The sequence below is a fragment of the Amphiura filiformis genome, chromosome 3 (assembly GCF_039555335.1).
Source record: "Amphiura filiformis chromosome 3, Afil_fr2py, whole genome shotgun sequence".
Lineage (NCBI taxonomy): Eukaryota > Metazoa > Echinodermata > Ophiuroidea > Amphilepidida > Amphiuridae > Amphiura > Amphiura filiformis.
The window spans coordinates 73,918,310-73,933,289 of NC_092630.1; the positions used below are offsets into that span (position 1 = coordinate 73,918,310).

Sequence of the window (14,980 nt, forward strand, 5' to 3'; positions counted from 1 at the left end):
AAAAGTTTGTGTCTGACATCAGGGCAAAGGGGCAAAGGTGCGGCATGATTGGTTGCTGACCTGCGCAGTAAGACCTTTTTGGTCTGGTTGACAGGATGTCAGACACAAACTAGTCTTTAAATTAAAAATTCTGTCTCAGAATATAGTAGAATATTTCATTGATAAGAGGTGAAGATCATTGGTGACCACAACCAGAGTCATTAACCTTCAAAGCTCACCCATTCATTATTAACACTCAAGTTTGCAACAGTAATTCAATTTTATATAATTCAATGGTAATGTTTGCAATCTGTGTACTATTTGCAACAATTAACATGCCAAGTTAAATTTCGGGTCTTCCCAAAAGTTTCCCAAAAGCATTCATCATTTTAGATCCCATAACTGATAATCCTATATGGCAAATTACCTATAGCATTACGCAAGCAGTTCTCCCAGTTGATGCAGAAAACATTTCTATACAGTTCTTATTTTTTTAATTTCTTTATCAGTAACGCATTGTGGTGAATAAAAACATAAAACTCAAAAAATCAGAGTGTCCAAATAGTCCAACTAAGATTGTGCAAACTCTACATGCATAGGCACACACTAAACAGAGTAAACTTAAAAACTACTAACTTTTAGAAGACCAACTTTGACTATTTTGTGTAAGTACATCTACAACAACAAAAAGCAGAGAGATTTTTGAAACTGGCAAAGGTCTACAATTAACACAACATGAGGAGTGACTCCAACACACCACTCGCAACATAGAAAATTATCAGCATAAACAAACTAATCATTCAGATACAAACAAAATTAGCATCTTATACAAACATATAAACATGTCAACAAAAATTATATGTCTATCAAAATCGCTCTATCAGCTAGGTAAGCATACTCATAACATGTAAGGATCGAGTGCTGCTGACTGGCAATAATCAGTACCAGCTTTAAGACATGCACACCTGGCAAAGATTGACAAGAACACTTGACCCTGGTAAGGAATTTTGATACACACTGTATAACTTAGCAGACTTTGCAAAACATAAACTCAAAACATCTCTTCATGCTGGTAATTTTCCTTCACCATGAGTATAAACTGATATAAATTATGACAAATACAACACCTGGAAGAGAGATAAAATAAATAAAAGTAAGACAAATAGAAAGTTTGTTTAAGAGCCACCAAAGGTATTTGAAGGAACCATTTGCCAAAAACCGTTAGCAAGGTAGTGTAAGTATGTACAGATTAGATTGCCTTGGGTTTGCTCAAGGTGCTCCTTGGTATTATGCTGGGTTCCCTGCTTAATTGTACAATTGGCTCTCAAACTAACCCTCTATGGGACCAAAAAATAGCGAATCGTCCTTTTATGGTAAATAAATATAAATGTCCCATATGGCAACCCTAGATTTTCATCAGGAAAGGAAGTAATTTAGATACCCTCATTACTAATATTCATAGTTTTCAGTCAATTTGACATCATAACAGGAAAGTTGTATCCCTTTTTTATTGCTATTATTCTGTGTTCCTTGGGAACCCAACACCAATACAAAGTGGCAATCACATGGAAGAAACTCCATTATGTTTAGTGTTGTCACATCACCAGTATTCCATCCAAACTGTTATTTGCCTACCAGGTATAGAAGTAAAACTGAATTTACCTGAAATTAAACATTCAAGTTAGTTAGTTAAACCAACATGCATATTTTGTTAGAAAACGTTTGCTACCAAGAACCCTGGGCCAAGAACATTAAAATTCCATTGAAACACTCAACATAAAAGTCCCAATAAGACTAAAGATGTCAATATATGTGGCATACCACATATGTGACCCATCACATCGAAACAGACCACCTTGCGGCAGAAATGAAAATAGAGATTTAAACACTAGGATAAACTGCTGCTTTTTAGCTTGAAAATAACACCTTACTTGTTGAAATCAGATACAGTAAAAATGTTTTATGAGGCAAAACAAGCTCTGAATTCTTTTTATTTTCTTTATATTTTTTCATCTTCTTTCAGTGACTTTCATTGTTTGACTTTCATTGTTATCTGCCAATGAAGCTAGCCGCGAAGTGGTCTGTTTCGATGTGATGGGTCACATATATATTCTGATTTTGGAGCCAATGTAAATCCCAATGTACAAAAGAAGAAGCAACACCAACATAGAGGTCCTTCTACTGTGCAGCTTGTCTAATTCAGATCCTTTTTTATGGTCACAATGGCAAATGTATTAGTAACTCCAAGCTCTTTTTTAAATTTTAAAGTTCCCTTCCCACCATAAACTATTACTTCACTAATGACCCTAACATTGCTAAGTCCTGCAAATCTTAATAACCACCACCTGATGCCAGAACCCATCTCCATGCTGTGTGTATACTCAAGCAAAACTATTCCAAGATATCTTGAGAATCTCTAAGAACCCCAAAGTTACATATGCATCAGGTTTTGTTAAGCAAGCAAAATTTGACAATTTTATCAACAGACCAAGAGCTCAATTTTGAAGCTTAACCCAAAATATATTTAGGAAGGAGCTGCACCCATGCCTTGCACAGTATTTACTCTTGGAATGTTTATAATACAAAGAAAATGCTGAATCATTTACCTATATACATTATAGTTTATGTTTGATGAAAGGGAGTGATATTTTTAACAAATATCTGTCCCACATCACTAAGGGATCAATTCAAGATCTTCTTGAGAAATTCAAATGATGTCATTTTCATTTCCTATCGAAGAAAATACATTTCAGGGCAATTTGACAACAAGAAATCCTTTTGTATCTAAACATAACATAGGCTCATACAACATAATATGTCAGACCATATGGATCAATTTTAGCCAGCTTCACAATTAGGTATCAATATCTTGTCACCAATAATTTGCCTGTAGAATGTGGTTTGCGGGTTTGGTAGAATTTAATTTCACTTATGACATTGTTTAACGAGAATTAGCATAGATAGAATTATGCAAATGGATTCCCTGATTCTAACTGAATTTGAACCATAAGAGTAAATACTGTGATTTATCACCATACTATACAACAAGCTAGGGTTTGGGATTTTGACGAAGATAAGGTATACCATGATCATCCTCATCAGTAGCATCTGGTTGAGTGGGAGGTGGTGGAAGAGGAATGGCTTGTTTATTCTGTGTTTGGCGTGATGTCACTGGTATATCTTGTTTATCCAGTGATCCGCGTGGCTGTGGCACCGGGAATGGTGGTAATGGAAGATCATCAGTTTGCACCTCTGTCAAGAGTAAATGTAATGAAAATGGTGACTGATGGTTGTTAATGTGACACATGAATATTCTCAATCTGTAGAAACAAGCGAATAAAACTCAGTACTGATTAGTGATCATGTGACAAAAATATGATGATAAAAAAAGGAAATACAACATATGTTCTTCTCCACATTCAATAGCTCTGAAATATGAAAGTGAAAAGCAAAGATGCATGGTAAATAATGTTCCATACAAGACAATACAGAAAATATTTGCATCAAAAACCTGTATAATGAGTAGGGTAAAATAAGGTATAGTAACAGGGCGGATTTAGGGGGCGAGCCAGCCGCCCTCTATTTTTGACTAGCAAAGGCGCGGTAACTTAAAAATACAAAATTGTAAGAAATTTAAAAAAAGAACCAATTCGACCATGAACAGCAAACAATGGGCCAAAACCGTTGAGTTTTCTAAGGGGGTAACCACCTTTAACACATTTTTTTCGTCGTCGATCAAAAGGCGCCCCCTTTATCAAAAATTCCTGGATCCGACCCTGAGTAAGTAGGTACTATATAGACTGATTTCTGCAGTACAGTTGTTCAATAAAAGCTGTGGAGAAAAATCAGTCAAGTTCTGGTTCAAAGGCTAGTATGTTTTGATCTAACCCCTGCTTAACAATTTCACAAAAACTACTGATTTATAGTTTATAGGTCTACAAGTATTGCTTTTACAAAAACTTAGGTTTCAAATTGAATACGTCTAAAACTAAAATCAGTTTCTCAATTAAAATTGCCACGTTTAGGTCAGGCAAGGCCAACCTTGTTGGACCTAATGGCCACATTGCAAATTACAGACAGGTTGTGGGCCACATACTAACTGTTTTTAAATACCTTTATAATGACTAAGAATTACTTAGTGCAGGGCATACCTGTATAGTATTATTTTAAGAAAAGGCTTTGCGGGCCGTATTGGACATTGTCAAGGGTCGCAGCTAGGTCACCTTTGTTTTAAATAAACTTGGTTGTTCAATTGACCAAAGTTAGAATTCAATTAAAAAACAAGTTTTTCAGCAACAAAAAGGGCACAAAAAGGTTAAGTTCCTTTATAGTGTAAATAACTTGCCCTAGACAACACCCAGATCCCTCCTCATTATAGTAAATTGCTGTAAACCTTTGACGAGAGTGTACTTCTGCGATATTTACAAGGCAGCTCTGAATTTCGTCACCATACGCGTCATATGCGTTGTGAGTTGAGCCTTGTCAATATCACGGAAGTACGCTCTCTTCAAAGGTTTACATCAATTTACTTTATTAAAGCAGTTCTGTTAAGGTCCGTTCATACTACCACCGCATTTGCGATGCGTTGCTTTGCGATGCGGTGCATCGTACTGCAAACTACAGCATTGCGATATCGCAATAAAGTTAAATACATTTTAACATGGAAATGCGACGAGTTGCGTTGAGTTGCGGCAAAAGTAATCGATATATCGGCATCGCAAAGCAACGCATCGCAAATGCGGTGGTAGTATGAACGAACCTTTAGTCTGCAGTTCCCTTAAATACTGTGGTAGTCATATCAGTTGACCTACAGAAATATCAGGCACAACTTGGTCGACTATTCATAGTCATCATACCTTGTACTTCATCTGGTGCAAGGTACAATTCATCATCCTGCACACTACTACTGGGCCGTTCTTGTTCTACATGATAGCGCACAAACAAAAAGACAGACAAACAGATGGACAAGATGATTAGTGATGAAACATGGCATGTTACTTGACATCTAGATGAAATTGTAGAATTCTATATTATATACTTATACAACAGGCATTTTGAAGGTGAGTTAGTATCATTTCTATTTCCTACCTTTGGCTTCATCTGGTGCAAGGTACAATTCTTCCTGCACACTATGTCTGACTATTTTTTCTACTTGATGGTGGTATTAAATGACATGCAAACAAACACACAGACAGACAGGAACAAACATATGGATGTTAATCGTGTGGTATGAAGTGTTATATGTTGATGTAATAGCTACAATCCCAAGTAAATCATATTATGAAAATAGTGTATGGTTACAATCAAGTCTAAAAAAAGTATTAGATTAACATACAGATTCACTCGCTTAACCCTAACCGTGCCGTATACTACAAAATACTACTTGATATATGCGCTGTTCGTGCATGCATCCCACGTGGTGTGATGACGCAATCGCCTAAGTGATATATAGAGGCACGGTTTCAGCTGGCCAGCGAAGCCCAAGACCTGTGGCAAGGTGTCGCCAACCGTGTGCTTGGCATGCGAGGGGTCTCGGGTTCGAATCCCACCCAGAGCAAACAACTTCTTTCCTTATTTTCTCTCTTTATTCCTTCCTTCTTTCCCTTCCCGTCGCCGAAAAGCCCCTAGGCGGTTAGGGTTAGGCCTTGAAGGTTTTTGTGTGTAAAAATTGATAACCTAAAAATGAGTTAGCATCAACTGTACCTTTGGCTTCATCTGGTGCAATGTATAATTCATCTTCCAGCACACTACGTCTAAATTTTTGTTCTACTTGATGGTGTAATGACATGCATACAGACACACAGACAGACACAAACAAAAAAGTTAATCATGAGAACTTGAGATGAGACATGAAATGTTAAAACATTATGTTTGTATTGACTGCATAATAATGCAACAAACACACCTTTATATGTACATATGAGAGGTGAATGTAGATAGATATGTATGATGCATGGAATTAGGATTCACATGTTCATTGGACTGCACTCTGTGCATGACAGTCACACTTGTTGCACACATTTTCTGTACAAAAGATTATTTTTGTCTAACATTACTGCACAACCAAATAATCTACAATTACAATAGACCAAATGAAAAGGTCAGATTCCAAATCCGAATGCCATTTTCAAATTACAATTTTATTCTTTGGGATGCCTCAAGTGATATAGGTGCATATGTCAATGTTCGAAGTATCAAATTATGCGCAAAGGTAATTGTGCCGAGTGTACACACAAGGGCAGTATGTCAGCATGCTTGCAGTGCAATGGCGACAAAGTATTGATGTCGCTACAAACTTGAGGTGACCCAAAGAATAGCTTTTAATTGACACCTTACTTTCAAAAATTCCAAAGTCAATCTTGAAACTATAATCAAAAGTAGCAGGTATGTTTTCTGATTTTCATGACATTTACCTATATCTCAAAATGAGATTTTCACATCCAAACTCTTATGCATATTTCATGAAACATTGCACATAACTTGTTCTGTAAGTGTCATGTTATCCCCAGCGTCAACTCAGCTACTGCGTAGGTTATCAGTAGTTTCCACATTCAACGGCCTCACTCACACAATAATAAAAGTACGGACATATTTTCTCCTACCTTCATTTTAATATCAGATTTTGTCTTATCAGATTACTTTCAAATTTGTATGAATTAATTATTTAGCATTTTCTAGTCTAGCAACTGTATCTACAGAACAACTCCTACCTTGTGTTTCATCTGGTGCTAAGTACAACTCATCTTCTTGGACACTTGAACTCAATCTATGTTCTATGGCATGGTGATAGATATGCACACAAACAAATATGCAGACACACAACAAGATTAATAAAGCATGAAATATGAAAAGCAATTGAAATGTAAAATTGGGTTCTTACTCTACATGATGGCATACAAACAAACAGACAAACTCACACAACTTATAACATAAATGATACATAAGCCACTACAATGCACAGTATCAACATACATCAACTACAAGATGATACATATTGCTACCAAGAGGGGACTGGTCGTGGGTTGAAATACTGGGTTGGAATTGACTTACTTTGCGATTTGCATATTTCTTTACGCTTATTTCAGACCAAAATTTAACTATTTTTTACCATTTCAGTATTAAAATTACTGATTTCAAAGCACTTTGTAACATTATTTGGGAGTAGGTTAGTGGAACAACCAGGGAACATGGCTTGGTAGTATGTCAGTGGGACAACTTGTGGGACAACTTGCAATTTTATCCTCTTGGTAATTTTACTCGTTATGCCACTACTTGCATCTATACCTTGAGTTTCATCTGGTGCCTCGTACAGCTCATCCTCATGTGCACTGATAACCCTAAAAGTATGTTCTGGCTCTACATGATGAAGGACAAAGACATAAAAACAAACAAACAATCACAGAGAAGATTAGTGCTAACATACACAAAAAGTGACAGGCTACTGTGTGAAATACTACAAGTAGTTGGAGAGGGAGGATATAGGAAGACGATGCATACATAATAATCAGATTTCTGAGCCTGCATATCTACTTAGTTTGCATTCTACACAATGAAAAAGGTATTGCTTTTTTTTTATACATTGTACCAGCACTATTATATGGAAGCAAAATAACCTATGCTTATTATCTATGATAAAAATGTGTAAATGTGCTTTCTGCAGTTAGGTGAACAAATGTTGATAAATTTCAAAATGAAAGATACAGTCTGTGAATCAACTGAATGCATGAATTGGAAACATTCAACAAAGCTTTCCAAGTTAGCAGGGGTGTTTGTGAACAGTTTTTTAATTACATATAGGCCTAATGCTTCCCATTCATTTTAGGCCATGCACTGGGCAAGCATTAATACTTAAAAAGAAAAATTGGGTGACTTTTTGATGATTTGGGCACATTATTTTTGAAACCCCATGTGTAACCATAGTAACTGGGAGCGACAAGATGCACTATTTTAGAGAGAAAAATAAAAATGTAAGTACCATAAATAAAAATCCTATTAGGCGACGACTGACCCAGATTTTGAACAAATTGGAACAAAAATTTTTCTGGTACAAATGAATGCCGACCCAAATTTCAGGAACAAATTTTTGCAAATTATTTACAGATTTTGGTGATTTTTTGGGTCATTTCAAAAAAAAAAAAAAAAGCCTGACCGACCGACCTTAGTTGAAAGGTCCGTTCGCCCATATTACAGGGTTTCTTGTTTTCATCGCCTTAGATCAAATATAATTATGATGCCAATAACCCAAATACCCACAACAAGTGTTGAAGGTGTGTTCCTGGTGAGACAAGCAGAATTTGATTTGAGGTTCAAGAGGGTTTGGGTTATAGCAAGGCAGTCCCTAGAATTAGACTGTGAGACACAATACCCCTGCCAGATAAGCTTACTTCTATGTATCTATACACATCCTACCTGAATTACAATATGCTTATTAGCTTGGTTTAAACTATGCTGGTTAACCAAATGTATGATGAAGTTAAATTATGATATCAATATAATACCTTCTGTAGAGACAACATAAATCTCTTCCTGATGAATGCATGTATGGTCTTCCTCTGTAGGAAGATGTGGAATGTGCACACCAACAAACAAACAAACAAACAAACAGACAATGACATATTACAACAACTAACAGTGCCCAATCACCGATGTAACATATCATCCCTTTGCATTTCTTTGAAAGTACAATCACAGGAAAACTAAAATTATATTTCACTTGAATGACTCGCTTTCTATTCAAGGTATTGGTTTTTTAGTTTTCATTACATTATTGGAATAAGTATAAATCCTTCACTCAGCCACCCTACATGGGTATATATAGTCTGTCTCGTCTTGAGAGTTATGCCATGTTGAATTTTGTAGTGGCAAATTCGAATTGTGTGCCCTAAGTAACCTAATCCCACGGACGTATATACATGCGTAGAAAAGCGATTTGTCCCTACCATGGCTATGCAATCGCGTAAATGCACTGATTGGAATCTACCACTGCGAAATCCAACATGGTGTTACTGGCACCTCATAGGACACTGTGACGGTCCAACACTATTTATGCTCCTCACATTTTACTTTTTCCTGTTCACCACACTTTCTTGCCTAAATCAAAAATATCAAAAATCTATAAAAATATCACCCTTCCAGCCATGGTTCATAGTTCAAGTGAATTCTGTGTATCCTCCATCATACAGAAGTAATGATCAATGTAAAGTGGAACTTACAACTAATATGAGTTTTAGTATCTACAAAAGACTGTAACAATAATCTAATTGATTTACTGTAAAAGAGGTCATTTTAATGCTATTATTTTTTTGCACTCAAACAATTTCAAACCAATTTAAATTATTCTTAATTGCAAACTATTTTGCTCATTTTTAATTTTGCAAATTTCAAATCCTCTTTATATGACTTCACAAAATTATTTTACACATCTTAAATTTCACACAGGCTTAACAGATCACGAAAATCACAGACAATAATGTAGCACAAAAATTTACACTTTCTTTCACACTAAAACATTTCAGGATTCTGTATTGTCTAGACTTTACACTGTAGACATAGGGAGTATTTTTAGCCTCGTAAATTTGGTTTAGTCTAATAAAATATTAACTGAAATGAAAAAAAGTTGTTTATATTACTGACATGTTTTTGTTTCTACCTACATTTAGTCTAGACAAAAAATCTCTGGATATGTATGTTATTATATTTGTTATAGACATGTTTACAGACCTACTTCATCCACTATAATAGTAAATGTCAACATAAAATAAATTTACTTTGATATACAGGCTTGGTAAAAATGAAATATAAAATCTTTCTGCGATACCAATTTTGGCAAAAACAAGTGAAATTTTTCTTGGAAAATATCGCTTTCACTGCATCGCAACATACTACCTCAGAGTAAACATTGGCCTACATTAATGGTAGTAATATCCAGGTCTGAACCCATTTAATCTGCAAACAAAATCAACCCATTTTTGGCAGGGATGAAAACAAGCACTGACATAATTTCCTGAAAATGCTTTAATTTCCTGAAAATGTGTATTTCCCTATACTTTGTACAGGGAAAATTAAAGCAAAATTTCCTGAAATCAGGAAATTTCCTGAAATCAGGAAATTTCCTGAAATCAGGAAATTTCCTGAAGATTTACATCCCTGTTCTGGGTACTACAGGGCAATTTTCACCTCTCTTCCTCCTATCCTACTTTCATCATTTCAAATTCTGGATATGACCTTGATAAAACAAGAAGTTAGATACCTACCATTTGGAACAACATACAACTCCGGCTGTTCATCAGGTGGTGGAGGTAAACTGTGCTGAGAGCTCCGTTTCCCAACTGCATGCCAATGAAAGCAATTCAACAAAACATGCAAGAAATTGATTCATGCAAGTTAAAATCCACAAACTAATGAAATACATTTACAGATAATGGAACTCAAAAATTTAGTTTAACATGCAATATCATAACTGGGAAAATAAATATAACTTCTGAAACCTCTATAAAGCAATCCAGAACATTAATTCCAACATGCCTGTCTAAAGATCAATACCTATTGCAGCTTACAAGTCAAGGCTCAATGCACCACATTCTACACTATGTTTGCACAGGCACACTGCACGCAGCTACAATGCGCAGGACCATGTACATTATTATGCACATGCATATTCAATTTAGACCTACTTCTTACTGCATTGTAGCATTGATGTAAATATCGTATATCATGAGGGCGCCTGTACATACTAGCTAATTCTTCATCTGCGAGACAGATCGGAAAGATAAGGCACACTTATCATACAGCTGCTATTTTGAACAATATAATTTCTGTTATATTTATTTAAAATGTCAGGCAGAGAATAGCTGAATTGTAACAGAGTGTAATTATAATGACATTCAAAGTATTACAAATACAGCAAATTTACAATATCTTGTCCATATAAAGAAATTAACAAACACTTCAAATATGAATAGGAAATAATTAACACACAAAGGGGCTGATATGGCTGAAATTGAGTTGAACTGTCTAGGGCAAAATAAGACCTCTATCATTAAAAGGCCACAAAGAAGAAGAAACAAAAATTTGTCTCAGCATTACCACATGACACAGCTTTTCAGATTTGTTAAATTTGGTTTATGAAAATTGAACCCCAATCAATCAATCAATCAATATTTCATTCAAAGAGGTCAGGACAAAAAAGTGGGCCAAATATGCCATAAAAAGAGAAATCCTACATGATGCATAGTCTTTTATGAACTAAAGCACTTAACCTTAACAATTCACAAGGCTTAGGATTTGGGGCAAAAATAAGATTTTATCCCCATGATTGGATATCCAGTCAACACCAGCGTTCATTGAAAAATTATAAGAATACTCATAATTCCAAATTCGTATATATCACTCATGCCCCTTGATAAAGTAGTTTTTCTTACCTTCATGAGGAGGTGCTAAATGATTTGGCTGATCATTCTGTTTAAAAATGAGAATATCATACCAATTAACCTTAATTTTACTGAGATAAATCAATAAGTCAATAAATGCCACATAAATGTAGTCATGCATATCTAGTTTAGTTTGAACCATATAAGGCAAATGAGAACAAATTCTGTTTTTGGATGGATGAGGTGATTTTTTTCATTCATTTGACATAATTCATTATTCAACAGATTCAAGACAGTACCCTAATCTAAAGTCTTGCATCTTGGAATTGTCCAGAAACAGTCAGTACAAAAAAGTTTCAAACTTTTGTGGTTTTTTTATATTTGAAACTAGTGCTCTTTGCACAGGAAAAGTAAATTGTCACCCATACAGACATAGAGACAGGCAGACAGAGGTTTTGGGTTTTAAATATAATAGGTGAATGCATTGTGATTCAGACTACATGTACCTATGTACAAGGGATCTTGTGAGTTATAGATAAAATCACAGCTGTGTACACTGTCTTGAATTTTACGCAACATGTATGTAACTGGTTACACACACTATCATCACATGCACACATTGTCTCAACCTCTATTGGTTTGATGGAATAAACAGAATTCTACCATGAGACTTACCCTATCTGCGACTTCGTAAAGATCTCCAGATTCTGCAAAACCAAAAAAGAGGATATTTTCAATATTATTAGCATATGAAATTAATTAATTTTAAATTGTCATTTTATTAGACTGGGTATATCACACACATACCATAACATAATTAATACACCATTTGTACACATGAACAGGTAAACAAGCTTGGGTAGACTGGCATAATATACTAATCGAGAAAAATATACAACCAGGAGGAATCGATCCAGGATACACATTACACACATAGTACACAACATGCTGAGATATCCCTTCACCATTTCATATGGTACAAAATCTAAACTACAAGGGAAGCTGAAGGAATAACCTGGTCTTTTAAGAGCCACCACGGGTATATAGGAATAAGTGGGAAAGGCATTAGTGGGAACCCAAATGAGCATATAAAGAGTGTGTGTTAGATTGACTGTCTCAAGTTGCAGTTGTCACATCGCTAGCCTTCCATGTCCAACTCATTATTAACTTGCCAGCAATTTAAGAAAAATGTGTTAAGACAACAACTGAACATCATTGCAATGGAATAAATAAATTAGTTATCTTTGTCAACTGATACTCCTTAAATCCACAAAAAAAGTCACAACCTGTGTGCCTCCATGGGAGCTAGTGAGGGTGGACAGCACATTGGGACTGGGTCATTTCATTTAAACTACAGCATCAAGGTTAAGTATCAATACACATAAGCATAAGTAATAAGCATATATTATTTCCAGACACCAGACACTAAACTAAAATCCCATTGAAACCATGTGTGGTAACACTAGAATAATATGTCCCAACAGTAGCATATTGTGATTTAGGAACTGCATCCATGCCTTTCACAGGATTTACTCTTACTGATGGAAAGTGAATGCTGAGTTTATCTAGTTTATCTAGTTTATGTTTCACATGCTTGTCGGAGTGAGTCACGTTTTTGTAGCTGTTGACAGCATCATTATATTAGCCACTTCAGCTGTAGATTTAATAATACTATGTACCCATTGTATCATTAAACTATGTAAATTTTTTTTTCATCCTTGAAAGTATATTTCAGGACAATTTGGACAACATGGATTGATTATTTGGATATTCAGTACTTTTCAATAACTTCTTGGAATCAATTTGCATAATATGGCAAACTATCCATAGCATATGTGTAACTGCTCCAAAATATAATTAGCTCACAGGTAGACCTATGACAGAGGTTCATGATTTGTGGAGAATCAAATTCCAACTTTAATATGACAACCAACAAACAAATTAGAGATACAAATTTCCTGAATCTTCCTGACTTTAAACCATTCAGAGTAAATACTGTGATTTAATCCCATATATACCAGCAAGCTAGGGGTTTGGGATTCTGATGAGCACAACATTATACCATGATCCTTTTGCTCTTCATCATTGGTAGCATCTGGTTGAGTGAGTGACGGTAGTGATGGAAGGGGAGTGTCTTGTTTGTACTGTCTTGGGCTTGATGGCTGGGAAGAATGCATGGGCTTTGGTGATGATATGGAATCATCAGTTTGTCTGTCTGTAAGTGTAATCAACATCATTACTTATACTTTGTAACATGAAATCAACATAACAAAAATATGCAGTAATCAGAAAAAATGAACAAAATGGTTTTTTGGGGAAAGCTGTGGAAAAATCAGTGGAGCTCTGGTTCACAGCTCAGTATATCTAGATCTAATCTGTGCATACACTGGTGCTGACAGTGGTACCAAAAGAGAGTTTGATTATGCAATGATGGCATAAACCTCGCAGCAGTGCTAGAAAAAGTACATATAGATTGTTAACTATGGCTTACAAGGTGTAAATAGCACCCTGAACTTTGTATGTGAAACATTCTTATTAAGTAGATATCACACCAACAGCTGTTGCAAGCAAAACCTTAGGTCTTTAGCTAAGTGGATAATCTTGGGTTGTCTAAGGCCAATCTTTACAATATAGAACTTTATAATATTTACTTACCATTTGGAGTTAAGTAATCTTCGGTATCCTAAATTGAGAAAATATAAAAAATGTATTTTATAAATGGAAACAAAGAGAATAATTATGCAAACTAAGGGCACAGCTGTGTTTGAGCAAACACAAAACACTGTACCCCTGACCCGTCGCCCACCCACTATAACATTTGGGGCCCTTGGACCCATAATGTTCAATACATGTACTATGTCAAGGGATGTCAGTGAACCAACTTATGGTCCTAAAGCTGTGACATTAATGATGATCATAATTAATTTGTATTGCTCCGATTTCCAAGGTAAAAATACCCCCAGATTTAAGTGGGTAACAGATCCATTTGCTGTGACACTGACAGGTGGCTGAGCACTTGCTTGAGGTATTTAGCATATATGGGGGCATATCCAGAAACAGACTGCAGCAGGGGTTAAAGTGTTATCACCCCCTTAAAACATTTTGCTATTGTTGTTGCTGTTCTTTTTATGCTCATTATTACTTTTCAGTGCTGGATTTCTTTTTATGGTCCCATATTTCTGGATAACTGCAAATTTACAGGCCCCTTGACCTCACCCTGCATGCTATTATTCCCATGCCATATTCATGCCACTTGTATGGATACTGGCAATTTTTTGGCAAAGTGGCACTTCACATTTGCAAATGTTGCTCTATACTTTGTTTCACCTCAATTCCATAGTGAGATATACACGGATACGCGATCATGATACGATTATGATACAATCGTAATCGACGGGAAAAACACACTCGGGTGGACTGGGTCTTAGATAATAAATGAAAGAAAATTTTGTTTTCACTATCCTCAATCGTGTCATAGACAAGTGTGTTCCAAGTGTTATCGCCTGATAGACACCCCAGGAATGTGCATAAAAAAGTTAAGCTAAACCACACCCACTCAGAATGCTGATTAATGGATCATAGGGCAACTTATGCCATCATTGTCAGCACACAGAGGCCTTGTGAGTTTGGTA

The 14,980-nt window shown here is 35.7% G+C and overlaps 1 protein-coding gene across 2 annotated transcripts in view; it reads right to left on the reverse strand.

The window, feature by feature from the left end:
• LOC140149104 (uncharacterized) overlaps positions 1-14,980 on the reverse strand; it is a 99,076-nt gene that overhangs the window by 13,160 nt on the left and 70,936 nt on the right. The window contains exons 16-24 of one of the 2 annotated variants that reach the window (XM_072171272.1): positions 14,004-14,031; positions 13,411-13,563; positions 12,024-12,055; positions 11,400-11,436; positions 10,233-10,307; positions 7,264-7,335; positions 6,690-6,752; positions 4,836-4,901; positions 3,064-3,231 (exon numbers count right to left, since the gene is read on the reverse strand). In XM_072171272.1, the coding sequence (XP_072027373.1) occupies positions 3,064-3,231; positions 4,836-4,901; positions 6,690-6,752; positions 7,264-7,335; positions 10,233-10,307; positions 11,400-11,436; positions 12,024-12,055; positions 13,411-13,563; positions 14,004-14,031 (694 nt within the window). Of the gene's footprint in view, positions 1-3,063; positions 3,232-4,835; positions 4,902-6,689; positions 6,753-7,263; positions 7,336-10,232; positions 10,308-10,652; positions 10,728-11,399; positions 11,437-12,023; positions 12,056-13,410; positions 13,564-14,003; positions 14,032-14,980 lie in introns of both variants that reach the window. The other variant, XM_072171273.1, reaches the window with a different exon arrangement.